Genomic DNA, 25398 nt, shown 5'->3' with positions numbered 1-25398 from the left:
CACATCCCTTCCCCAGCATCTCCATCCCTTCCCCAGCACCCACATCCCTCCGGCCCTGGGACCCCCCTCCCTCCCCAATACTGGTACCTCCATCCCCTCCCCAGCACCCACACCCCTTCCCTGGCACCCACATCCCCCCACCCAGTAACCGTGTCCCTCCCCGGCACCCCCACCCTTGCCGGGCCCCGGTACCCGGGCAGGCGGCGGTGGGAACAGCCGAGCCGGCGGCTCCCTCTTCCCGGTCCCGCTCCCCATCTCCCCCCAAAACCACCCCAAGGTGCTTTTCTTCCCCCACCCCCCGAGCCCCGCTGCCCCCATCCCACCCTCCTCCTCTCCCCACACCTCCAACTGATTTACGGGATAAATTCCGGATTAGGAGGGGGAAAAACACCCGGCACCGGGCTCCTTTTTGCCCATTTATTGGGGTTTTTTTTCGGCTGGGGGAAACATTTTCCAGCCCTGTCGCTGCGCTGCCGGGAAGGCCATTGGTTTTTCCGAGGGGTAACGGCACCAGGCAGCCGTCGGGCGCCGCGCCGCTCTATTATCCCTCCAGCTCCTCACTTCTCTTGTTCAAAGACACCTTTTAGCTCCAGCTCTGGGCTTTTTGGGGCTTTTTTTTCCTCTCTTTTGAGGGCTGAAGATGCTTTTGGAGCATTTTTAAGCACCTGCTGAGGGCTCGCGCCAGGCACGGAGCAGCCGTTACTGCTCCGACCTCATCCCCGTGCTTCAACTGGGGGCCGGGGCTGTAATTTGGATTTCATAAAGGGGGAAACTGAGGCAGGGAGGGAGCCTGTCGGGAAACGGCACCTGGGCCTCCCGGAACCTGCGAGCAAAAGTCCCGTCTCCTCTTCAACAAGGTTTTCCTGAAACCAAGCAGCTGCCCTCGCAGCGGTGGAGGCTGGGAGCGACTTTTCTCCCCCCGGCTCGGTGCTCTGGGCCTCGCAGGGCGGAATCCGACCCTGGTTTCTCTCCTCCGGATCCGCTTTCCCACCGCTGAGCCCCGAATGGGGCTCCCAGGTGCCAGGCAGACCCCGCTTCGCCCTTCCCCGCTCTCCAGAGCGGCCCTCCGCCAGCAGAAACCCTCTCCCCTCACCCAGCCACAGAAACCAGAAGCAAATCCAAGTCCTAAAATCACCGTTACACCACAGAAAACATTTTTCTCCTCCTTTTATTAACTTCTTTAGGTGCTGACACGCACAGTAACGCCCCGGGGGAGTTGGGGGGGGGGCTCCCCAAACCTTGGGGGACGAGCGGCCCCCACCGCCCCACCAACGGGGCTGTGCTCGTGCTCTCACCCCACCCTCAACGCGAAATGAAGGTGCCGCAGCCCGAAGCCGGGGGGTTTTAAACCCTCCCAGGTGCTGCCGGAGCCGCGATTGGAGTCAGGAGCCCTATGGGCACGCTCCAGCTCCGCCTGGAGCATCGCTAAACTTTCCTGCTGGGGGTAAAGACAGAGGGGAGCACGGATTTGGGACAGATGGACAGACTATCCCAGCCTGAGGTTGGTGGCTCATAAAAATCCACCCGCTCTGCCACATTTTCCTCCTTTGTTCCAGGAGAATTCCGCCTGGAGAGGGTCAAATCCTGAGGCTCGCTCCCGCAGCGCCGAGCGATGCCGACACCGCAGCCGGGATGCTTGCGGGGCGAGAGGGGGAAGGACGGGGCCACCCTTTCTGGGGGTTTAGGGCAAAAAAATAATCTACCCTCTGTGGCACCCCAGGCTCTCGCCCGCCCTCAGCTCGGACCCAAACCCTTCTCAGGGCAGCGGCCGCCTCCCATCACTCTGCGTTTACCACCTCGACCCGCACGGCCCGTCCCGAGCCCCGCTAACGGGAGGCGACGGCGGCCAGGCATCCTCCGAGAGCTCCCTGCGGCGCGTCTCCCCGCGTTTCAGATCAGTCGGGCTTCTCCTTCCAGCTCAACCTGCAGGTCGCAAACGCCCGTGAAGTTGATCTCCTCGCCGGCCCGGTTGCCGCCGATGGAGGTGGAGGGAAGGGACAGCTGCTGAAGGCCGTCTGCCGCCGGGCTTCGGTTCACGTAGGCCTCCAAGGATTTCAGGAGCTGCTTCGGCTTCTTTTTGGTGGATAACTCCAGCTCTGGGGAGGTCGGGGGGAAATGTGTGAGGACAGAGAGCGAGATCCGGACAGCAGCGTGCTCCTGGGGTGAGGTTTTGACCCGTGTATTATTTCTGGTGTCCCAGCGTATCCCCTCGGGAAAGGGCACAAATCTGTTTTGCTTGGCATGAGGGAGCACAAAAAGCTCCTCGCCAAAACTCCCAGCCGAGCTCCGCGAGACCCCCCCGGGGAGGGAAAGCCCGCGGAGAGCGGGGAGAAGCACGAGCCAGACCGCGACAGCTGGACCCCGTTTTAAGAGGGAGCCATTAGCACGGCACAGCCGAGCGGCTCTGTTGACATCAGCCTCCGCCGGAGTAAATAACCCCGCCGGTTAATTTAGCGCTCGCTGCGAAAGGCACGCCGGCGGTGCCTCCGCTTACACCCCGAGCTACAAACAGGGCTTACGCAACCGCATTGCGTGACGTGAGCGAGCCTGGGGAGCAAGAAACGTCCCCGTCTGTCACCCACCTCAAGCCACCGCGACAGAGCACCCCTCTGAACGCGGCGGGCGCTTCCACAGGTGCTTGTCTTTAAGATTTGAGATGCAAAACAGGAGGAAAAAACACCCCACAGGGCACTCAGATACTTAAAGATTGTTGAAAATCTCGGTGTGAAGATTAAAGGATGAACGGTCGGGGCTTTCTGGGTGTGACACACCTTGGGGCTGGGCTCAGCAGGACACGAATGTGCCGAGAACGCACCGGGTTCGTCCTCTGGGCCTCGGGTTCTTTTCCTCGGCTGGGAAAGGAGGGGAAAGCGCGGAGAAACGCACCCTTCAGGAGGAAGCCGGCGTCGGCCACGGTCTTGTGCTGCCATTTCCAGAGGCGGTAGAGCTGCAGAAAGGCCGCCGCGTACAGGTCGTTCAGCACGGCGATGACTTGCTGCCTGCGGTTGCACTCCCTGAAACGGGCGGAGAGGGGCTCAGCCGACGCAGCCGCCGTCCCGGCAGCCGAGGGAGCGGCCGGGGAGGGACCCCGCTCAACCGGAACCAGCCAAGGATGCTGTTTGAAACCCCCAAAACCACCAGAATTCCGCCCAGCCCGGCTACGGAGCCATCAGCTGCCGTGGATCTCACCTGGAGAGACGTTCCTCCCTCAGGGCCTGGATGACGATGCGGGTGATGTTCACGGACATGATGCAGAAGGGGAAATTCTGCAAGAGAAGGAGCGTTATAACAGCTCGGCTGGAAAAAGCCTCCTCTCTTCCGGCACGCAGAGGTGCCCAGACAACACCTCCAGCCCTTTTACACGGCATCCGCGTGGCCCCAAACTTGTGGGATGGCGGCTGCAGGCAACAGATCCACGTAGCAGGATAATAACACTAGGGATGCAGGCTTAGATAGATGCTGTGGGTCAAGCTGAGCTTACATCCGGGCTTAAACCCCACCATACCCGAGATCAAAAAGCCAAGTTTAAGGAGACGGGCTCCGCTCACTCCCATTTCCACACCACGCTGCTCTTCGCCCACTTCTCCGGCCCTTTTAACCTGCGCAAGTTCAGCTCCAAGCCAGGATCCCGGGAGCAAATCTCTGCTCTCCACCAGGACGCTCAAAATCTCATTCCCAGAATAAAGCCAACACCTGGAGCTTGACTGCAGCCTCTAACCGGAGCTCCTCAGCTCTTTGGCGACCAAATTCCTCCCCTTACCAGCGCGAGGGGGATTAAGCAGCAAAAAAAGTCAAGCCCTTAATTGGAAGAGAAGATTTTCATGCTTCCCTTTCCTCGAGCGTTAGAAATAAACGGGTAGATGCCACTGCAGGGAGCACGCGAAGGAGGGGGAAGGACGTGCCTGGGTTTTGTGCTGGGACAGCTTGAAAATCTCTTGAGCCAGAGGCAGCGTCTGGGAGTCCATGACGAAGTACAGCATCTGCATCAAGCCCAGCATCCCCGTCCCTCGCAGATCCGTGCCGGGATCCGCACCTGGGAGGGCGGGACAGCCCGGTGAGGCGAAGGACAGCACGGAGCCCGCTTCCACAGGCTGTTTATACACCGTCACCGTGTTTTAAGAGCAGAGGAATCCCGGTGATTCCCTTTGGGAACCACATCCTGAGGGAAAGCTTTTGGGGAATTCCCCTAACCGGAGCCAAATGGGTGCTGTAGCCTCTTTCACGTGGGCATTAACAAGCCCTTGCTCTCCCACCCACGCACCCACTCCCATACCTTCTCTAGGAATGCGTAGCTTGAAGCTTTACCCCCCCCAGGGCACATTTGGCTGCTAAACTAACGCTTAAAACCAGTTGTGTACGCGACAGGATGGCGGAGCGTGAGCCGCTCCCCTCCCGTTGAGGGTTTTAGGCTTCATTAAAACCCAGCCTATTTAACTTGCAAGTCAACCAGCCCGAAGACTCCTGCGAGGCCGCATGTGACAGCTTTAATCACGCTGTTTTTCCTCACACAGCCGAAGCTGAAAGCAACCTGCGACACAACCTTAGTGACAGAGCCCTGACCTGCGCTTCGCTAATAAACCAGTCCTCCGGAGACGGCTCATTAGCCGCAGAGATCGCTTGCTAATGAAAAGCATTAATGGTCCGGGCAAAGCGGTTACGCCAACTACTTCTTGTTATGCCCACGCCAGCTGGCCGTGGGCAACCGCGGCAGCAGGTGGTGGCGTTATCCGGCCAACCAGTCCAGATGTTGTACTGGTTGGGACAGCTGGCTGGGGCAGCGACAGATCTGCTACGAAAGCAGGGCTCGGTATCGGGGTCAGTTCTGTTCAGTATCTTCATCGATTATCTGGACGAGGGGATCGAGCGCGCCCGCAGCAAGTCTGCGGACGACACCAAGTTGGGCGGGTGTGCTGATCTGAGGCTGCACCTCAAATCCTGCGTTCAGTTTTGGGCCCCTCACGACAAGAAGGACATTGAGGTGCTGGAACGTGTCCAGAGAAGGGCAACGGAGCTGGTGAGGGGTCTGGAGCACAAGTCTGATGAGGAGCAGCTGAGGGAGCTGGAATAGGACGAGAGGAAACGGCCTCAAGTTGCGCTAGGGGAGGTTTAAATTGGGTATTAGGAAAAATTTCTTCACCGAAAGGGTTGTCAGACACTGGAAGGGGCTGCCCAGGGAGGTGATTGAGTCCCCATCCCTGGAGGTTTTTAAAAGACGTGTGGATGAGGCGCCTGGGGACATGGTTTAGTGGTGGACTTGGCAGCGTTGGGTTTACGGTTGGACTCGACGATCTTAAGGGTCTTTTCCAACCTCAATGACTCTATGAAACTGCAGCAGGGACAGCGGCTGCGTGAAGGGAGAGAGAACGAGGACCAAACCCTTTGCGCTGCCTCTGGATCCCACCTCCGGAGGAGGGAACGGGACCAGCGCGATCGCTCTCAGCAAAGGTTTTCCCCAGAGGTCTCTCCCTCTGCCCTACCTTGAAAGCCGAGCTCTTCCCAGTGCGCCCCGTAGCGCGGGCAGCCCAACCTGGAGCGGGTTAGCTTCTTGTAAATGGTCTGCAGGATTCTCATGTGCACTCTCTCGTTATCATCCAAACAACCTGGTGGAGAGAAAACACCCCTCAGCATCTAAAAAACACCCCTCAGCATCTAAAAAACACCCCTCAGCATCTAAAAAACACCCCTCAGCATCTAAAAAACACCCCTCAGCATCTAAAAAACACCCCTCAGCATCTAAAAAACACCCCTCAGCCCTCGAGCGCCAGTGCAGAGACACGGTGGGGAAAGAAACTGCCACCAGCTGCAGGGTAAAGCCAGAGTCCAGCTGGAAATGAAATCCCGCAGCCGAGAATGGCTTACGGCGACAAGGAGAACGTCCCCCGGCTGTGTTTATCCTGTTGGAGGGGAGACGGGAAGGAGGAAAAGAAAGCCTTAGAGGTGCAGAAACACAAATAATATGACTGTGCGTTATATGAGCGTGGGGCTAATGAATAATTCGGACACTATGTGAAGTTTTGCTGGCCAGGGAAACCACCACCAACCGCAAACCACAGGCGAAGAGTTTTCTGTGTGTTCAGCGTCTGCAGTCCGCCACGGGACAGCCAGACACGACACACACCACGCCAAGGTAGCGGGAGGATTCACGTCTCATTTGTTTTGGTCACAAAACGAGGAGCGGGAAGGGTTGCAGAGCTGTGGAGCACCTATCCGGTGCCGTGTAAAGGTGTACACGTGGAACGGCTACTGTGGCACGACATAAAGGGATCAAGAAATCCATTGTTCCCACCCAAAAGTGAGTATGTCCGCAGCAGGGGAGCAAAGGAGATGGAGAACGGCTCCTTTGGGATAAGCAGCTGCCACGGGATAAGCGGGCAGAGATCCCACCGCACCCTGAGACCCCCTTGAGTTGCTTCCCACGAAGCTCACACGATAAAGGTGGCCGGGCCAGCAGCTCGCGCTGCGGACAAGGGGACACTCACACTGCGCCATGGCCAGAGCCAGCTCCCGCTCTCCCTGCAGCTGCGGTTGGAGCCGGGGAGGGCCGAAGAGGAAGTGAACCAGAGCAGCCAGGCCTTGCCTGTGCACCGTTGCCCGGACCTTCTTCTGCGGAGAAGAAAACACGCGAAGAAACGATCAGGGCCGGTCCCTGGGGGAATCGGGCAGGAGAAAAACCGGTGGGTGAGCCAGGAGGGACGGGATCACGCAAAGAGCCAAGCTGAGGGAAGGTGGAAGGGAAAGAGGGGAGCGCTGCGTTTCTATGGCCGCGCTCCCCTCTCCTACTTACTAAAACTACCCCCCGAGAGAGGGCGAGAGCGCGGGGCCCTGCCCATACCCTGCACTCGGAGAGGTCGGCTGTCTGGAAGTACTGCAGCGCTTCGTTGAAGGAGATCGGAGGCGCAGCACCAGCCGATGTCCCCCCCAGCCCTGCAGGGAGGCAGAGAATGGCGTTAGCCCCCCCCCCCCCAGCATGAGCCCTGCCCCTCCGCTCCCTGGTGCCGAAACACGCTCCCGCCTCACACCAGAGCGGCCATTCCGGCACAGGGAGCTTGCTTCCACCTTCCGGCACAGCAGGAGGATGAAGACTTGGGGAGCTGGGGGAAGGCAGCGGGTCACCGGCCCCCTCCCTCTCCCTCCAGATGCTCCCCAAAACTGCCCCCCAGATGCAGACCCACCCACTCCTGCCCTCTGGGACCCAGGTCCCTTCCCCGGCCCAAACCTTTTCTGTCCAACGACCCCCCTTGTCCCCGGCACTGTTGGCCTCAGCCGTACCTGACTGGATCTCTTCCACAGCCTCCCATTCCTCCTGGGCTCGCCGCAGGTCCTCGCTGATCTCTGCCGAACAAAAGCACGCTGGAGGTTAGAATCGGCTGCAAGACTTGGCGGGGGGGTGGCTGCTGCACTCCCCCAGCACTGCTCAGGGTATCTCGGGGCAGGATTTCCCCTTCTCCAGGGAAAAACCCCGACTAGAGTCCCCCAAGAAGCTGCGAGGTTTCTTCTTGGCAAGTCTGGGACAAAAGCGATGGATTTGCCAAGCTGGAACCAGACAGATTTGCCTGTGAGCTCAGCACTGGGTTCCTCGGGCTCCCTTCAAGCTCCCCAGGCGCTTCCCCCATGAGGAAACGAGATCAATAGAAAGGAAGCAGAGAAAAAGCTTACCAGCGCCCACGGGCTGCCCCGCTCCCCGCACGAGAGCCTGCAGGAGACCGTTTTGTCTCAGAGCCGAGATCTAAGTGGGGACAGAGAGAGACGCAGCCATCACCCACCAGAACAGCCCCAGAAAACCAACCGCTCCCCAGGGAGGTGACAGCGAAATCCTGAGCTCTTCCCTCAGGGAACCAACCCCGTCCTCTCCTCGCTGGCCGAGCACCGCGCCAGGAAGGGTGCGAGAGCGGCTCGGACCCCTTTGGGTGCGTTTTTGTTGCGTTATCACCTCAGGCAAGAGAAAGATCATTTTGTACGGGAATAAATGGCGAAACAAAGCGGTAACACGGCGGGAGTGGGGGCTGTTTGACACCGAGGGGCGCTGCCCCGAGGCCGGGGCACGGCGGGACGCAGCACCCGGGGGCACAGCGAGGGGCTCAGGCCTGACACGCACGGGGAGGGACTTGCCGGGCGGGGGGAACCGCTGCCGCTCCTCAGGCCGCTCCGAGCCCCCGGCGCCTCCGCTCATGCCCTGCGGGGAAGAACGCGGCCTCCCCCCTTCGGCGGGAGCCGCGGCGGAGCCTCAGGTGGCGGGGCCGGGTGGCCCCGGGGATGTCCCGGGGAGGACGGCAGCCCCCCCCCCCGCCCCTCAGGGACCCCCCGGAGGCCTCAGGCCTCTCCTGCGGCCTAGTCCGTCCCGCCCCCTCGCAAGCCCCTCGGCGCCCCTTCCGCGGCCCCCGCCCGCTGACCTCCCGGTCCCCGACCATCACCCCCGCACCCCACCGGCCCGTTCTGCCCTTTGACCCACCGCCCTTTGACCCCGCGCCCACCGGAAGCGGCGCGGCCTCCCAGCCAGCCCGCCGGTTCCCCCCCCCCGGCTGAGCCGCGGCGCAGTGCGCAGGCGCGGCCGCGCTGCATGCCGGGAGCTGTAGTCCGCGTCGCCGCTGGCGGCGGGGGTGGGGGCACACGGGACTACAGCGCCCGGCAGGCGCCGCGCGGGGCGGCCTACGGCGGCCGGGAGGGTCACAGCGCGGGGAACGCGGCCGCCCGCCGGGAGGGGGCAGAGCCGCGGGGAGCGGGGAGCGGTGCCGGCACGAGCCACAGCGCCCGGTGCCACCTCCCAGTGCCACCAACCAGTGCCACCAACCAGTGCCACCTCCCAGTGCCACCTCCCAGTGTCCAGTGTCATCTCCCAGTGCCACCTCCCAGTGCCACCTCCCAGTGCCCAGTGTCATCTCCCAGTGCCACCAACCAGTGCCACCAACCAGTGCCACCTCCCAGTGCCACCAACCAGTGCCACCAACCAGTGCCCAGTGCCACCTCCCAGTGCCACCAACCAGTGCCACCAACCAGTGCCCAGTGCCACCTCCCAGTGCCACCAACCAGTGCCACCTCCCAGTGCCCAGTGCCACCTCCCAGTGCCACCTCCCAGTGTCACCTCCCAGTGCCACCTCCCAGTGCCAGCTCCCAGCACCCAGTATCAGCTCCCAGTGCCACCTCCCAGCGCCACATCCGAGCACCCAGTATCAGCTCCTGGTGCCACATCCCAGTGCCCAGTGTCATCTCCCAGTGCCACCTCCCAGCTCCCAGTGCCAGATCCCAGCTCCCAGTGTCATCTCCCAGTGTCATCTCCCAGTGACATCTCCCAGTGCCAGCTCCCAGCAACCAGTATCAGCTCCCAGTGCCACCTCCCAGTGCCACCTCCCAGTGCCCAGTGTCATCTCCCAGTGCCCAGTGTCATCTCCCAGTGCCACCTCCCAGTGCCACCTCCCAGTGCCCAGTGTCATCTCCCAGTGTCATCTCCCAGTGTCATCTCCCAGTGACATCTCCCAGTGCCAGCTCCCAGCAACCAGTATCAGCTCCCAGTGCCACCTCCCAGTGCCCAGTGTCATATCCCAGTGCCACATCCCAGCGCCCAGTGTCATCTCCCAGTGCCACCTCCCAGTGCCACCAACCAGTGCCACCTCCCAGTGCCACCTCCCAGTGTCCAGTGTCATCTCCCAGTGCCACCTCCCAGCTCCCAGTGCCACCTCCCAGTGCCACCTCCCAGTGCCACCTCCCAGTGCCCAGTGTCATCTCCCAGTGCCACCTCCCAGCTCCCAGTGCCACCTCCCAGTGCCACCTCCCAGTGCCCAGTGCCACCTCCCAGTGCCACCTCCCAGTGCCCAGTGTCATCTCCCAGTGCTACCTCCCAGTGCCCAGTGCCACCTCCCAGCGCCACATCCAAGCACCCAGTATCAGCTCCTGGTGCCACATCCCAGTGCCCAGTGTCATCTCCCAGTGCCACCTCCCAGTGCCACCTCCCAGTGCCCAGTGTCATCTCCCAGTGTCATCTCCCAGTGCCAGCTCCCAGCAACCAGTATCAGCTCCCAGTGCCACCTCCCAGTGCCACCTCTCAGTGCCCAGTGTCATCTCCCAGTGCCACCTCCCAGTGTCCAGTGTCATCTCCCAGTGTCATCTCCCAGTGCCACCTCCCAGTGCCACCTCCCAGTGCCACCTCTCAGTGCCCAGTGTCATCTCCCAGTGCCACCTCCCAGTGTCCAGTGTCATCTCCCAGTGCCACCTCCCAGTGCCACCTCCCAGTGCCCAGTATCAGCTCCTAGTGTCATCTCCCAGTGTCATCTCCCAGTGACATCTCCCAGTGCCAGCTCCCAGCAACCAGTATCAGCTCCCAGTGCCACCTCCCAGTGCCACATCCCAGCGCCCAGTGTCATCTCCCAGTGCCACCTCCCAGTGCCACATCCCAGCGCCCAGTGTCATCTCCCAGTGCCACCTCCCAGTGCTGTCTCCCAGTGCTGTCTCCCGGTGCTGGTACCAGCTCTCAGTGCCCAGTGCCAGCTCCCAGTGCCACTCCCAATGCCCAGTGTCAGTTCCCAGCTCCCAGTGTCATCTCCCAGTGCCAGCTCCCAGAACCCGGTGTCAGTTCCCAGCGCTCAGTGTCAGCTCCCAGTGCCGTCTCCCAGAGCTGGTACCAGCTTCCAGAGCCCAGTGCCAGCTCCCAGTGTCCATCCAGTGCCATCTCCCAGTGCCCAGTGTTGTCTGCCAGTGCCCAGTGTCATCTCCGAGTGCCACCTCCCAGCTCCCAGTTCCAGCTCCCAGCACCCAGCTCCCAGTGTCAGCTCTCAGTGTACAGTGTCATCTCCCAGTGCCAGCTCCCAGCGCCCAGTGTCATCTCCCAGTGCCAGCTCCCAGCTCCCAGTGCCAGCTCCCAGCTCCCAGCGTCATCTCCCAGTGCCACCTCCCAGCACCCAGTGTCATCTCCCAGTGCCACCTCCCAGCTCCCAGTGTCATCTCCCAGTGCCACCTCAGAGCTCCCAGTGTCATCTCCCAGTGCCACCTCCCAGCACCCAGTGCCACCTCCCAGCTCCCAGTGTCATCTCCCAGTGCCACCTCCCAGCACCCAGTGCCACTTCCCAGCACCCAGTGCCAGCTCCCAGCGTCATCTCCCAGTGCCACCTCCCAGCACCCAGTGTCATCTCCCAGTGCCACCTCCCAGCTCCCAGTGTCATCTCCCAGTGCCACCTCAGAGCTCCCAGTGCCACCTCCCAGTGCCACCTCCCAGCACCCAGTGCCACCTCCCAGTGCCAGCTCCCAGCTCCCAGTGTCAGCTCCCAGTGCCAGCTCCCAGCTCCCAGTGTCATCTCCCAGTGCCACCTCAGAGCTCCCAGTGCCAGCTCCCAGCTCCCAGTGTCATCTCCCAGTGCCACCTCTCAGCTCCCAGTGTCAGCTCCCAGTGCCACCTCCCAGCACCCAGTGCCACCTTCCAGCTCCCAGTGTCATCTCCCAGTGCCACCTCAGAGCTCCCAGTGTCAGCTCCCAGTGCCACCTCCCAGCTCCCAGTGCCAGCTCCCAGCTCCCAGTGTCATCTCCCAGTGCCACCTCCCAGCACCCAGTGCCAGCTCCCAGCTCCCAGTGTCATCTCCCAGTGCCACCTCCCAGCACCCAGTGCCACTTCCCAGCACCCAGTGCCACCTCCCAGCTCCCAGTGCCAGCTCCCAGTGCCACCTCTCAGCTCCCAGTGTCATCTCCCAGTGCCACCTCCCAGCACCCAGTGCCACCTTCCAGCTCCCAGTGCCACCTCCCAGTGCCAGCTCCCAGCTCCCAGTGTCATCTCCCAGTGCCACCTCCCAGCACCCAGTGCCACCTCCCAGTGCCAGCTCCCAGCTCCCAGTGTCATCTCCCAGTGCCACCTCCCAGCACCCAGTGCCAGCTCCCAGCTCCCAGTGTCATCTCCCGGTGCCCAGTGCCGTCTCCCAGTACCGGTGCAGCTCCCAGTACCGGTGCGGCTCCCGGTCCCCCCCATGGCCGTGCCGGTGCCTCCCGCCCGTTCCCGGCGGGGCGGAGCGGGGCGGAGCGGGGCTGTCCGCCGGCAGACGGGCGCAGCACCATGTGGCCGTACGCGCTGCTCTTCCTCGCCCTCCTCCTCCTCCTCCTCCGCATCCTCCGGTTCCTGCGGGGTACGGGGGGGGGCCCCAACCCCTTCGCCACCGACGCCCGCCGCCCGCCCGCCCCGCCGGTTACCGACAAGGCTGCCCGCAGGACGGTCCTCAAGACAGGTACGGGGCTCCCCCCCCCCCCGGTGGGGACCCCCTCCCCATCCCTGAGGTCTGCCGGGGGGGGGGGGCATCGCCCACCGGGGGGGCATCACCCACCTGGGTGGCATCGCCCATCAGGGTGACATTGCCCCCCAGGGTGACATTGCCCACCTGGGTGGCATCGCCCATCAGGGTGACATCGCCCACCGGGGTGGCATCACTCACCCGGGTGGCATCGCCCATCAGTGTGGCATTGCCCCCCAGGGTGACATTACCCCCCAGGGTGGCACTACCCACCCGGGTGGCATCGCCCATCAGCGTGGCATTGCCCCCCAGGGTGACATTGCCCGCTGGGGTGGCATCACCCACCTGGGTGACATTGCCCACCTGGGTGGCATCGCCCATCAGGGTGACATTGCCCCCCAGGGTGACATTGCCCACCTGGGTGGCATCGCCCATCAGGGTGACATCGCCCACCGGGGTGGCATCACTCACCCGGGTGGCATCGCCCATCAGGGTGACATTGCCCCCCAGGGTGACATTACCCCCCAGGGTGGCACCACCCACCCGGGTGGCATCGCCCATCAGCGTGGCATTGCCCCCCAGGGTGACATTGCCCACTGGGGTGGCATCACCCACCTGGGTGGCATCGCCCATCAGGGTGACATTGCCCCCCAGGGTGACATTGCCCACCGGGGTGGCATCACCCCCCAGGGCAGCATCGCCCATCAGGGTGGCATTGCCCCCCAGGGTGACATTGCCCACTGGGGTGGCATCACCCACCCAGGTGACATCGCCCATCAGGGTGGCATTGCCCCCCAGGATGACATTGCCCACTGGGGTGGCATCGCCCATCAGTGTGGCATCGCTCACCAGGGTGGCATCACCCCCCCGGGTGGCATCATCCCCCAGGGCAGCATCGCCCCTCAGGGTGGCATTGCCCCCCAGGGTGACATCGCCCACCCAGGTGGCATCGCCCATCAGGGTGGCATCGCTCACCGGGATGGCATCACCCACCCGGGTGGCATCACACATCAGGGTGGCATCTTCCTCTGGCATGGCATCGCCCCCCAGGGTGGCATCGCCCACCTGGGTGGCATCACCCCCTGGGGCATCACCCACCGGGGTGGCATCCCCCCCACCCCGATGCAGCATCACCCACCGGGGTGACATCTCCCCCAGCGTGGCACCACCCAGCGAGGTGGCATCACCCCCCGAGGCGCCATCACCCCCTGAGCGGCATCACCCCCCCGGGCAATGTTTCGGGGTCACCCACCAGGTACCCTGCGCCCACTTAGGGGTGGGTGCCGCATCCCACCGCTGTGGGTGCCAACCCTCCCGCACCCCCCCCAGTTTTCTCGGCAGATAAAGTCCCCGAGGGGCTCGATGCCATCGTGGTGGGCAGCGGCATCGGGGGCTTGGCGGCTGCCGCGCTGCTGGCCAAAGCGGGCAAGCGGGTGCTGGTGCTGGAGCAGCACGGGAAGTTGGGGGGCTGCTGCCACACCTTCAGCGAGAAAGGCTTCGAGTTCGACACCGGTACGCCCCCCCCCCCGTCCCCGCGGCATTTGGGGTCCCAAATCCACCCCCCAACAGGGAGGGAGAGGTTCAGCCATAGGGTGGGGGTGTGGGGGGTGCCCGGGGTGGGAATGGCACCCAAAACACCCGTGGGGACCCGGACTGGGCGTCCCCAGCACCCGCCCTGGGTTATACAAGCGTTTTTTCTGCACGAGCGACGTGATATCACACGCTTTCCCTCGCCCCAAAACCCTTTCGCTGGAGGCTGAGGTGCCGCCGGGCACACCCCATCGCTGGAACGCCAAAACCCTATAGAATTCCTCGGCTCCAGCTCAACCCCTGTAGAATTCCCCGGCTTGGGGGGATGTCATCCCAGGGCACATCTGCCTTGGGAAACTCCTTCCAGCAAGACAAAGTCCAGCTCCGTACGCCCCTCGAGCTGCGCGGGGTTAATTATTTACAGCGATAGAGAGAGGGAAAAAATATCGATGTGTGACAAGAAATCCTAAAAGCTGCTTAAAAAGGGGGCGGCGAGCGCTTGGTTTTCCCTCCGACCTACAACGGGAGGCAGATTTTTCCCGGCTTTTCCCTTTTTCCTCCATACGGAGCTGCTGGGGGTGGGTGGAGGAAGAAGAGGAGGGTCCTGTGCATCCCAGGGGTACGCGACGGGGTGTAAATAAAAAAACCCCAAACCCAAATAAACCCAAAATACATCTTCCAGGTATCCACTACGTGGGGCAGATGCAGGAGGGCTCCATCATCCGCTTCATGGTGGACCAGCTGACGGAGGGGCAGCTGGAGTGGGTGCCGCTGCCGGCCGTCTACGACACCGTGGTTTTGGGGGAGCCCGGCCGCGGTCGGACGTACCGCATCTATTCGGGGAAGAAGGAATATTTCCAAGGCTTGAGGGAGCAGTTTCCCGGGGAGGAGGCCGCTATCGATGAGTTCGAGCGGCTGATGAAGGTAGAGGGGGCTTCGGCTTTGCCGTGGGGTCGGGATGGGGGAATTTTTTTGGCTAAAGAGGGAAAATCCCCGCCCCGACACCCAGATACTGGGCAACCGGCGTTACACAACCCGCCCCCGCCCGGCCCCAAAACTTTGGGAAAGACATCAAAAAATCTCCCTTTTCTGCCTCAAAAAATCCGCTGTCACCCCCGGAGTTTTCACCCCGCTCCCGGCGGATGCTCGTGGTCCCACGGGATGCGCTGGGACCCCCACGAGCCCCGATAACCCCCCGCCAAACGCCGTGGGATGATGCTCCGGTGGAGTGATCGCGATTGCGATCGTTATCAAAACAGCGCTAAATTAGTTCATTTACGCTTTTAAAGCGCGGCGAAGGCTGAGCGCCTCTGCCGCGAGGGAGGGGTTTTTTTGGGGGGACAAGCGCTCCCCTTATCCGCAGCTCCCCGGGATGCAGCGGTTAAGAGATGCTGTCGCCTTTCCGCCAGCTAAGCAATAAATTTAAGGGGAAAAAAGACATTTTTAAGCACCTTTCGAGCCCACCCCGGGGTTGTCCGCAGCCCCTCCGGCGGCGGATGCTCAGCAACAGCCTCCCCTCCCGCAGAGCCTCCGTGGAGGGACCGTGGTGGTGGGCATCTTGAAAATGATTCCCCGGGCTCTGGCCGCGCTGCTGTGCTGTTCGGGGCTGCTGCCGCGGCTCAGCCCCTTCTGCCGGCTGGCGTCGCGCAGCCTGAAGGAGGTGGTGGACAACCTCACCGCCAACCGCGAACTCAGGGCCGTCTTCAGTTACATCTTCCCGACCTACGGTAGGTAGCCAGGAGGCTCTGGGGCGCCACGGGGGTGAAGTTAAACCCTTTAGAAACAAAAAAAAAAAAGCAAGAAACGCCTTTTTTCTTTGTTTTTATAAGGGCGACGGCTGCTGCGGTTTGCGGGTGGGTGATGCCGCGTGCACGGATGCTCTGCCGGCATCCTTGTCCCCAAGCCAGCGGGCGGTTGTCCCCACGTCCCCGTTGTTTGCCTTCGTCTCTTTTCCTCCGCGTCCTTCGGCTTCACGGTGCGGCAGCATCGCTCCTGTTACCCAAGGGAACACCCACCCACCCTCAACCTCGCGCTGGCACCCACCGCCCCGGCCTCGCCGTAACCCTTTCTCCCGACGCCTTCCCCTTCCCTTCCTCCCGTCCGCCCTGGAGGTTTGCTCGCGGTCCCCCGTGACTCGGCCAGTTCAGGGGGTGCAGCCCGAGTTGTGAAAGAGCCATAGGCTTTGCCACGGGGCCACCCACATCCGACACCCTCCCGGCTCCTCCGGGTACCGACGACCCATCGGTTTCTTACCCGCATCCGTCCTTCCTTCCAGCATCCCGTCCAGCCAAGGACGGGGCGTCGTTCATCCTAAAAACTTCAGGATAAGCCACAAAACCGCTATTCGGGACAAATCTTACGCTGCCCCTTTTTTCAGGCGTGGTCCCCTCCAAGGGCAGCCTCTCCATGCACGGCATCCTGGTGAACCACTTCCTCTGTGGTGCGTGGTACCCCAAAGGGGGGGCCGGGGAAATCGCTTTCCACACCATTCCCGTTATCCGGAAAGCCGGAGGCAACGTGTTGGGAAAGGCGCCGGTGCAGAGGATCCTGCTGGACGCCCAGGGCAAAGCCTGCGGTGAGCACCGGCACGGGATGGGGCACACGTGGCTTCTCCCCTCCGCGGCGTTGCTTTTAACCAGACCCCTTCCTCTCCCCCTCGCCTTCCCCTTCCAGGCGTGAGCGTCAAGAAAGGCCAAGATTTGGTGAACGTCTTTGCTCCCGTTATCATTTCGGACGCCGGGATCTTCAACACCTACGAACGGCTCTTGCCGGCGGAGGCGCAGGCGTTGCCTGGTAAAACACGGCAGCGTTGGGTTTCATTGGGGTTACGGCACAAATCCCCTTCTGAGCCTCATCAATAAGCGGCTTCTTTCTAATTATTTCTTAGCCATCAGCACAACCCTGTCGTTCATGTTGCGGCACTCAAAACACCATCCCTGGCCATACACTTCTTTGCAGGGTTTTTAATCGCGCCCGAAGTGATTTGCCAAAACTGGCCATACAGTTGGCAAAGCCCTGGCTTGCTAAAAACCTAAAAAAAATCACAGCGTAGTGCCCCAAAACTTGCGAAAGTTGGCAAAACGTCCACTTAAAGTTGGGTTTAGCGCTGCCACAAAGTCTTCTTGCTGCTTTGGAAGGGGCACGGTTGGGTGGAAGGGGGCACGGTCGGGTAAGAGCTTTCTGGGCAACGCTATGGTCCTGGTCTACAACCATTCGATGTTTGTAGAGCAGGATTTGAATCCAAGAAGGTCGTTAAAAACAGCAAAAGCTCAAGCCAAGGGTACCGTAAAGCATCCCCTATAGGAAATCTCAGCGCCGCTGCCTTCCTTACGGTTCGCAGGAGTTGCCGTCCCACCCCTTAAGCGCACACGGGATGTTTCGAGATACATCACTTTTACAAGCCAACATGGGAGCAATGTAGATACGAGTGGGGCCTCTTCTAGGAGAAACCACTTCTCCATAGCTGAGTATCCCAAAAAAATACTAATTTTCCCCTTCTTCCCCCTGTATCGCAGAGATCCAGTCTCAGCTCCGCATGGTGACACACGGCGAAGGGGGTTTTACGGTCTTCGTAGGTCTTAACGGCTCGAAGGAAGAGCTGGGGCTGGAGTCCACCAACTACTTCATGTACTCAGGAAACGACCTGGATGAAATGTAGGTTTGGCTTCACCTCCGACTTCATTAAGCGTAAGGAGATGAATTCCTGGGTGGTGCATCAGAAAACACTCTTGGCAGATCCTCGCTGCATGGGGATTTGGACGTAGCAAGTATTCATGGAAAGGTTTGCATCAAAACCCACCTCAAACCCTCGTGTATCTCTGCAGAATGAATCGCTACCTGACTTCTTCCAGAGACGAAGCTGCCAAGAACATCCCTTTCCTGTTTGTCACCTCCCCTTCAGCCAAGGACCCCACCTGGGAAACGAGGCACCCAGGTAAAGGTTGAAACCCAACCACCAGTTGACTGCAAAAGAGCAGTTTCTCCTAAAATAGCCATAGTCAAAGCTGCTGAGCAGGTTGCTCATGGAAAGTGGTCTTCAAGATAACAGGACCAGGACATGGGACCACAATGACTTGGGGACATCCCAGGGGTTTGCACGGGGAGGGTTGGGTTTGTGGCAGCGAAATGGTGGCATCAGGGTGGGCAGGGGGACAACCGCCCCAGCCTTGTCCTGCTGCAGGTAAATCCACGCTGGTCGTCGTGACCTTTGCCAAATACGAGTGGTTTGAGGAGTGGAAGGACAAGCAGGTCAATAAGCGGGGAGATGATTACGAGGAGTTGAAGAAGACCTTTGTGGACACCATCATGCAGGCTGTCTTCAAGCTCTACCCTCGCATTGAGGACAGGGTGAGGAAACTTGGGGTCCGTGGGTCCTCCACCTTCTCTCCTAGGTCCTGTCTACCCATCCCCATCCTGCAAACGTAGGAGCAGGGTCCGGGTCTGCTGGACATGAGGTCCAGCACCAACCCATTGCTGCTGCCTCCTGGCCACGCATCGTGCGAGGAGGGTATGATGATCCTCCAGGACCATCCTGGGACCAAACTTGGCCAGAACCACCACCCAAGGGTCTCCAAGGAAACCTGCCCCAGCCCATACCGCACGAAAACAGCTTTCTAGAGCGCAGTGAGACGCCCCACACCATCACGCATATCCCACGCGGACCACGTTGTCCCCTTGTCCCCCCCCAGATCGAGTACATCTCCGGAGGGACGCCCCTCACCAACCAGCACTACATCGCCAGCCCCAGGGGGGAGATCTACAGCGTCGACCACAGCATCGCCCGCCTGCAAGCCGAAACCATTGTCACCATGAGGGCACAGACGGCCGTCCCCAACCTCTACCTGACAGGTACCACGGCCACCACTCAGACGCCACGTTCTCGGATGAGGACACCTCTGGGGAAGCTGGAAAGGGCGGGGGGGTGGAAGAAACCCTTCAATCCCGCAATGAAATAAGAGGAGAAGCTACTGACGTGGCACGGGGTGATGCGAGAACCACTGGAGCACGTTGAAGCGCATCCATCCCAACAGCAAAGAGCCGTGCCTCCTCTGGGACGCCGTCTCTCTGCCCAGCACTGATTTATTTTAGCTGGGCAGGATGAGGCCCTCGCCCTGCTGGGGAGAAGGAAGGGGTCAACCGGGGAGGGGTTTTGTGGGTTCAAACCCAAGGGTTGGTGTGGGAAGGTGGATAACGGGGATGTCCAGCAGCATCCAGGGTCAGTTGGGGACAGAGAGTGTGGGCTGCCCGGGGGTCCCCACCACGGTCACTGCCATCGCCGCCTCCCGCTCTCTTCCAGGGCAGGATTTGTGCCTGGGTGGCTTCGTGGGAGCTCTGCAAGGAGCCTTCATCTGTGCCAGCGCCGTCCTGGAGCGCAACCTCTACGTCGACGTGGTGTGGCTGAAAAAGCGCGCGCAAGCCACCAACTCTAAGAAGAGGAACTAACGCCTGCTGTCCCACCAGCCAGGACCCCCCTTTCCCACCGGATCACCCCCAGGACCTTATTTTCCGCTGTCAGGCACCCCTAGCACATCCTTCGCTAACGCAAAGCCAACGGATTACAGCCCAGGAAGACGCCGTTCCCATTTCCAGCCAGCTTGCTTCGGACCTTACCCACCTAGAGCTCGCCTCCTTCCACCACGATGGCCACCGCTGATCCCTGGCCGCCCTTTTGAGGGCAAAACCCTTCTCCCAGCACAGGGAAGAGGGGCTCCAAGAGCCGCCACGTGCAGCAGTGGCCAGGAGAGAAGTCAAGACACCCCCAAAAACCAGGCTGCCGCAGAAGGCAAAACCCAACAGCTTCTACAAGCAACACCCAAGAGTCGCTTGATCCCCACCAGTATCCGAGAGCGACACGGACCATCAGAAGAGCATCAACCTTCCTCCGCGTCCCCCAGGCCCGCTGGGTCAAGGGGAGTGAGCCCCCCGGGATGCTTTCCCCCTTTCAGACGGCGGCTTTGGCGCAGAGTTGGGTTCCTAAAGCTTCATTGGGTTCATTAAACTCCTCCCGGGACTCCGCAGCCCCGGGGTTGCGGAGGCAGAGGAAGCAGCACCTCCCCAAGACGGGGCTGGGCACGGGCTTGTCCAGGCAGCGTCAGGCAGGTTTGGTAAACCCCTGCCAGCCGCTGGACGGGCACCGGCTGCAGAAATCACACCAACTTAAGCCCCATCGCTGTGTTTTAACGAAGACACCCAAGAGAGGCTGACGGACACGGTCCTTTAGGAAGGAGCCGGCTCTTGGCTCAACGGGGCGGTGGAGTAAGCGGGTCCTTTTCGCACGCCGAGGCCGGGCGCGAAGGGATTTAAGCCAGGTTTAAAGCTATTTAAGAGCAACGGTGCTCGCTAGATGTACGGTGCTTTCAAAGTCGTGCCTTGTTGCAGCAGCGTAGCAGGACCATAACGCAGCCCCTCAGCCCCGCGACGCTGCCGATATTTCCGTGCTGCTGTACCCCCCGTCGCCCAGAGACGCGCGATGGGGCGAACACCCGCTCCTTTAGCAATAAAGCCTTTCTGTCCGCTGGGAAAAGCTTGGGAACATGATCAAAGCCCTCTCCAAGTGGGAAAGGAAGCACGTGAGACTAGAAACAAATAAAATCATAGTAAGCATCTTGTGATCGGCGCCTTGTGATGCGGGATCAGCAGGGCTGGGGTTAGGGTGGTGCGAGAGGGCTGATATTCAACGCTCCAGGTCGGCAAGTTTGGGAAGGGAAGGAGAGAAGGGATGCAGCTGAGACTCAGCCTCGTGAGCACATCGCAGGGGGCTCATCCTGCACCAGCACAGACCGCTTTTGGGGAGGAATAATTGCAGATGTGCTATAAATGGGTACCCCAAGCGGGTAAAACCGGCTGGCAAGTGCCTACCACCTCCCCGGGAGCGGGCAGGTTTAGGCAATAAGCAACACTGGCCAAAAAGCCCTGCGAGGAGCTCGCGGGGGGAAGCTGGAAGGGGCTGTTTGCCCTGCGGTCAGCAATGGGAAGCAGGAATTCCTGGGTTTGGGGGGAAAACAAGGCTCGTACAGGGTGATAAAGGCAGGGAGGGATTGCCTGCTTGCTCCCGGTGCTTCCCACAAGGCGGGCGTTTCCATCCCCCGTCCCTCTCCAACCCCCCCACCATCCCCTTGGAGGGGAAAAAAAAAAATCCTCAGTTTTTTTTTGTCCTCCCCACATATACCCCATATGCTTCGGGCTGGACGGCGCCAGCCCAGCCCTCTGGCAGCCGGCGATGCCTGCTGAAGGCAGGGGCGAGCCGTGGCCCTCTCCTACCCCTGTGACACACACCCAGCTGCCATCTCGCTCCTTCGGCAGGTGACAGGGCATTGCTCCTGCTTTGCCCTTGAAAATCAGCTGTGCTGGTGCTGAGTCAGCCAGCGGAGCAGGATACGCTCTCCTGGACTTCCTGAAGGAGCAGTCAGGGCACACCGCTAGACAAACCTGAGCTCCCTGCCGGCACGGCGGGGGTTTGGAGACCACCCACCCATCCGAGGGGACATCCCAGCATGTCCCAGCCAAGGCAAAGCCGGGCTCTTGTCATCGTCAACACCAATTTCTGCAGCAGCGACGGTGATGTGGTGCTTGGGATCCGGAAAGGAGCCAAGGGAGAAGCAGAGAAGCTTTCCAGGATACTCTCACGGCTCAACTACAAGGTGAAGCTGATGCATAACAAGACAGCCAAGGAGATAGAAGACCTTTACCAGCAAGGTACGCGTCCCCCCGCCAGCCTCTAACCCCCCTCCTCATCTTCCCCCAAGCCCAGCTATCTCCCACCTCTTGGTCTAAGTACCCTCCGCGACACCCCGAGTCCATCCTCGAAGGCATCGGTTCGGCCGTGTCGTTGCAGAGTGCTGCCGCGAGCACGGGGAGTACTTTGTGAGCATCATCTCCAGCCACGGAGAGGAGGGGGTCATATTCGGTTGTGACTCAGAGCCGGTTAAGCTGAGCCGGATCTTCCAGATTTTATCCTCAGAGAAGTGCCCAGTGCTTACCGAAATACCCAAAATCTTCTTTATCCAGGTAACACAGCTGCTGGATGATAATTTGATCCCCTTTTTGCTAAGTTTGTGCAGGATTAGACTGGCACAAGCACGAGGCTAAGGCTGCTGCCGGTATAAATCTGTTTTAATTGTGGATTTCGGTACATCTATGCGAGGGCTTGGTCCCTTTTTCGCTCCCTAGCTTCCCACAACCCTCCATCCCTCTTCTTCCATGCTTTCACTGATTTTGAGGTTTCTTTGCTCACTGCAAACACGCCTGTCATCACCCATACACACGTCCCTTCTTTGGGAAACAGCCTCGGTCTTTTCCCAGCGTCTCCAGACCGGAGCGTCTCTCCCGGTGGTTTGCACCCTCTGGACTACCTGGGCTGAAAGCAAATTGTTTGTCGTGATACATGACATTGCGGGGATCAAATATTCCTCCCAGACACCACCAGGATATAGATGAATCAGTAAAAGCTGATCCCATCCCATTCAAATCCCATCACGGTGACATTTGGGCACAGCAAACCCCTGGGGTAGGGTTGGGAGAAGCCCAGCTGTGAACTGGTGGTGGAGCACGGAAAAAAAATAAAGCCCACAGCTGGTTCCCAAGCAGTGAAGCAGGGGGGAGTGCGAACACGCCCTTGCAGGAAAGGAGCCCTGGAAGTACGCTTTAACGCTGATCCGGCAGGGAGGATTAGATCACTGAACAAATAATCCAGCAACTGGATGGATACCAGCAGATAGCGTGAGCTCTGCAAACATTATGCAAATATACAGAAATCTTTTCACCTGAGAGCAAGTATAAATCACTCACGGTATTCGCTTCCTTCTGGTAAAGGGCTTGGCCACCGCTGAGGGAGCAGCGACAGCTGGGAACATCCCCCAGACAAGCCGGCAACCCCAGAGACCGCTCTGGGCACCTCAATCAGCGGGCAAAGCTTGTGCTCGTGCTGACGAACGCTGTCCTCGTAGAGCAAACGAAGCTGAGGGGGCCCAGAGCCCGGGCTGGAAGAGAAGGGTTGCTTTCCCTTGGCATCACCGGGGCTCTCAGGTCCCCGCGGCTCCCGGTGGCCTCCGTCCACCTCTCTGGGCCGATCGGTGCCAGGGCGTTGCAGCCCGTTCGCAGGCATCTCTGCGGGGCCACGTTCTGAGCGAGGATTTACCGCTGGCGTTTGGCGGGGAGTTCGCACAGGGAGAGGCGAGGGGACGCTCCCCTCTCCCCTAATGCTGGGAAATGTCCACCGCTGCCGTTCGGTCTGGTCCTAACCAACATGTCCCAGCAGAGGTGGCTCCAGGTAGGGGTGAAACGTGCCCTCAGCAGCGCTAGTCCCTCTCCAGAGCCTTCCCAACACCAGCCCAACACTCCATCCCTGCAAGAAACACCAAACCATGACATAGAATGAAGGACCATGCACAAACTGGGCTGCCCGCGGGCTGCGCTCCAAGGGGAGCACTTTCCCAGTAGGCTCTCGCGTTTCCAGGTGTATTTCTGGGTTGGCACGTGCAGCACTGCATTTACCATGGAGGGGAGGTGTAAATGCAAAGAGAAGGGGAACCAGGCTCGCAAGAAATGCGTAGGGAAGAGAGGAGGGAGCTCCACCTCCAGGCTCGTCGGGAAGAGAGGCTTGGAAAAGCTGAGCTGCAATGAATGAGATGGGAAGAGGATGCTCAATGGATGAGATGGGAAGGGGATGGAGGTGGGAGAAGAATCACGTGGGGCTGTAGGACTCTGGGAACGGGAGCTGGGAGGGCGGTCTGCAGCACGGGATGGGCTGCAGGCTTGGCTTGCAGGGGGTACAGGTCCACAGGGAGCCCCCAGAGACCCCAGGAGCTTTAGCCTTGCCCTGGAGACGGGCAAAAGGGAGAGAGCAGCGCCGGGGGAAGGTCACAAAAACTGTTCTGCCCACAGGCTTGCCGGGGGAAAGAGTTTGACCAGGGGGTGGTTGTGGAGTGTGACAGCGGGGAGCCAGAGTATGAGCCAGACTGCCTCTCCGACTGCCTCTCCATCCCTCCCCAAACCGTCGTGATGTTCGCCTGCAGCCCAGGTAAGGGACAGCCCCTGACACACCAATGACGTTTCCTCTCGGAAACCCTGCCACCACGGGGCCACGGCACAGCCGACATCGTTCTCCTTCCTTTGCACTCTGCAGGCTACGTGGCCTTCCTCAACAGCTTCGGATCCATGTTCCTCCAGGCCCTGCTCAAGGTTCTGGAGGGAGAGGAACGTCACCTGGCGCTCAACCGCCTCATGACCCGCATTAACTGGAAGGTGGCCTTTCTCTGCCAGGCCAGGGGCACCTACGAGGGATGCAAGGAGATGCCCTGCTTTGTCACCAACCTGCTGCAGGAGGTCTTCCCCTTCTCGGCGCCCATCGCGGAGGAGGCAGATGCTGTTTGAGAGCCCCGGGGGGCGTGAAGAGCAGCAGATTGGCTGCCAGTCCCCTGTCACGCATGGAGAAAAAAGGACAAATTACAAGAAAACCAAGAGAAAACCCTTCTGGAAAGGTGACCGGCTCAACCTGGGGCGTGCCGGAGCTACCTGGGGGAAGGTTTCAACAAGCCAAGCGCAGCCGGGGCAGATCATTCCCCTGCGGTACCACGGGACCTTCCGCAGAGCAGAAACATCTGATTTAAGCACGACGGCGCAGCGACAAACACCCTACAGCAGCACCCCCATGCCACGGTCAACCACAGCTCCAGAGGGGGATGTAAATCTGCTTCTCCCCCGATTTTCTTACACGAAAGAGCTCCAACCTTGCAGATATAATCTCACCCATTTTGTTTTTTTTTTTTTTTTAATCTAAACCTGCACAGGCCACGGACTTTTGTCTTACAGCGGCAAAGCCGATGTGTTTACTTGGCTGGTGCCCTACCCATAACGAAAATACTGCTGCCCTGCCGTAAAGATCACCTCATGTTCACGAGGGTGTTCAAGAATTCAAAGCTTTAAAGAAAAAAAAAATAATTAATAAAAATATAGTGTGGTTAGCAGGATTTGCAGGTGAACTTGGGACGTGGAGCAGAGTCAGGGAGTGGATCTGGGAGCATTTACCAAGGTAGTTCTCAGAGTTCACAATGGATAACTGGGTCTTTGTGAGCTTCCTTCTTATGTGAGCAAGGGGAGAGGGGAAAAGCTCCAGCCGGGATGCGAGTGGAGGGGATGGATGGGCTGGGAGACCTCGTGGACCTGATGTATTTGCTGAAGGTCCTCTCCTCCCGTTGTCCCTTTGGTACCAAGACCAAGCACAAAAGCCACCTCAATAAAAAAGCCTGAACAGCTCCTGTGCGGAATGCAGGGACATTGCTGGGGACGGGTCCTCAGACGGCTGCAGGACGAGGGAGAGGTTGAAGGGGGCGAAGACCTCCACCAAAGCGTGCCGAGTTTCACCCTGCGCTCACGCATTAAACCTGCGCTGCCTCTACCCTCTCGGATAAACTCTGTCCGTATCGGTATTTCTCAGCGTAGCCCCGAGCAATTCACCTCCGATAAGCAGAGCCCCACCCAGCTGGCAGATAATTTTGGTTTCATTTAGCATTTTTTCCACTCCTGGACTTCGACTCACAGGTAGGCGTCTGGTGCAGCCACCCCAACACACCCACGCTCGGCACTCACCGCGTCCTGGCACGTGTGATGGGATGCTCACACGCTGCCTCTCTCCCTTGCGGGACATGCAGGGTTGTTCCTTCCCCACTAC

At 60.3% G+C, this 25398-nt stretch overlaps 3 protein-coding genes across 3 annotated transcripts; 2 read left to right on the top strand and 1 right to left on the bottom strand.

The window, feature by feature from the left end:
* Positions 1-1159: 1159 nt before the first annotated feature.
* Positions 1160-8170, bottom strand: ELMOD3 (ELMO domain containing 3). Its single transcript, XM_059834819.1, has 10 exons — positions 8096-8170; positions 7657-7726; positions 7270-7332; positions 6833-6924; positions 6480-6603; positions 5478-5600; positions 3903-4033; positions 3190-3266; positions 2887-3014; positions 1160-2096 (listed from the first exon to the last, which is right to left on the bottom strand). The coding sequence occupies exons 1-10, from the start codon at positions 8168-8170 to the stop codon at positions 1891-1893; spliced, it is 1089 nt and encodes a 362-aa protein (XP_059690802.1). The 3' UTR covers positions 1160-1890.
* Positions 8171-12028: 3858 nt separating this feature from the next.
* RETSAT (retinol saturase) lies at positions 12029-19172 on the top strand. Its single transcript, XM_059834823.1, has 11 exons — positions 12029-12197; positions 13530-13712; positions 14413-14654; positions 15256-15457; positions 16108-16305; positions 16404-16523; positions 17246-17384; positions 17555-17664; positions 17911-18077; positions 18419-18578; positions 19027-19172. The coding sequence occupies exons 1-11, from the start codon at positions 12029-12031 to the stop codon at positions 19170-19172; spliced, it is 1836 nt and encodes a 611-aa protein (XP_059690806.1).
* Positions 19173-21223: 2051 nt separating this feature from the next.
* On the top strand, positions 21224-24101 carry LOC104255510 (caspase-3). Its single transcript, XM_059834818.1, has 4 exons — positions 21224-21425; positions 21565-21737; positions 23613-23748; positions 23854-24101. Exons 1-4 carry the CDS (start codon positions 21224-21226, stop codon positions 24099-24101), a joined length of 759 nt encoding a protein of 252 aa, XP_059690801.1.
* Positions 24102-25398: the final 1297 nt, after the last annotated feature.

The sequence above is a fragment of the Gavia stellata genome, unplaced genomic scaffold (assembly GCF_030936135.1).
Source record: "Gavia stellata isolate bGavSte3 unplaced genomic scaffold, bGavSte3.hap2 HAP2_SCAFFOLD_259, whole genome shotgun sequence".
Lineage (NCBI taxonomy): Eukaryota > Metazoa > Chordata > Aves > Gaviiformes > Gaviidae > Gavia > Gavia stellata.
The sequence above is the reverse complement of the archived record's forward strand: the minus strand, read 5'-3'. Positions and strand labels throughout refer to the sequence as shown.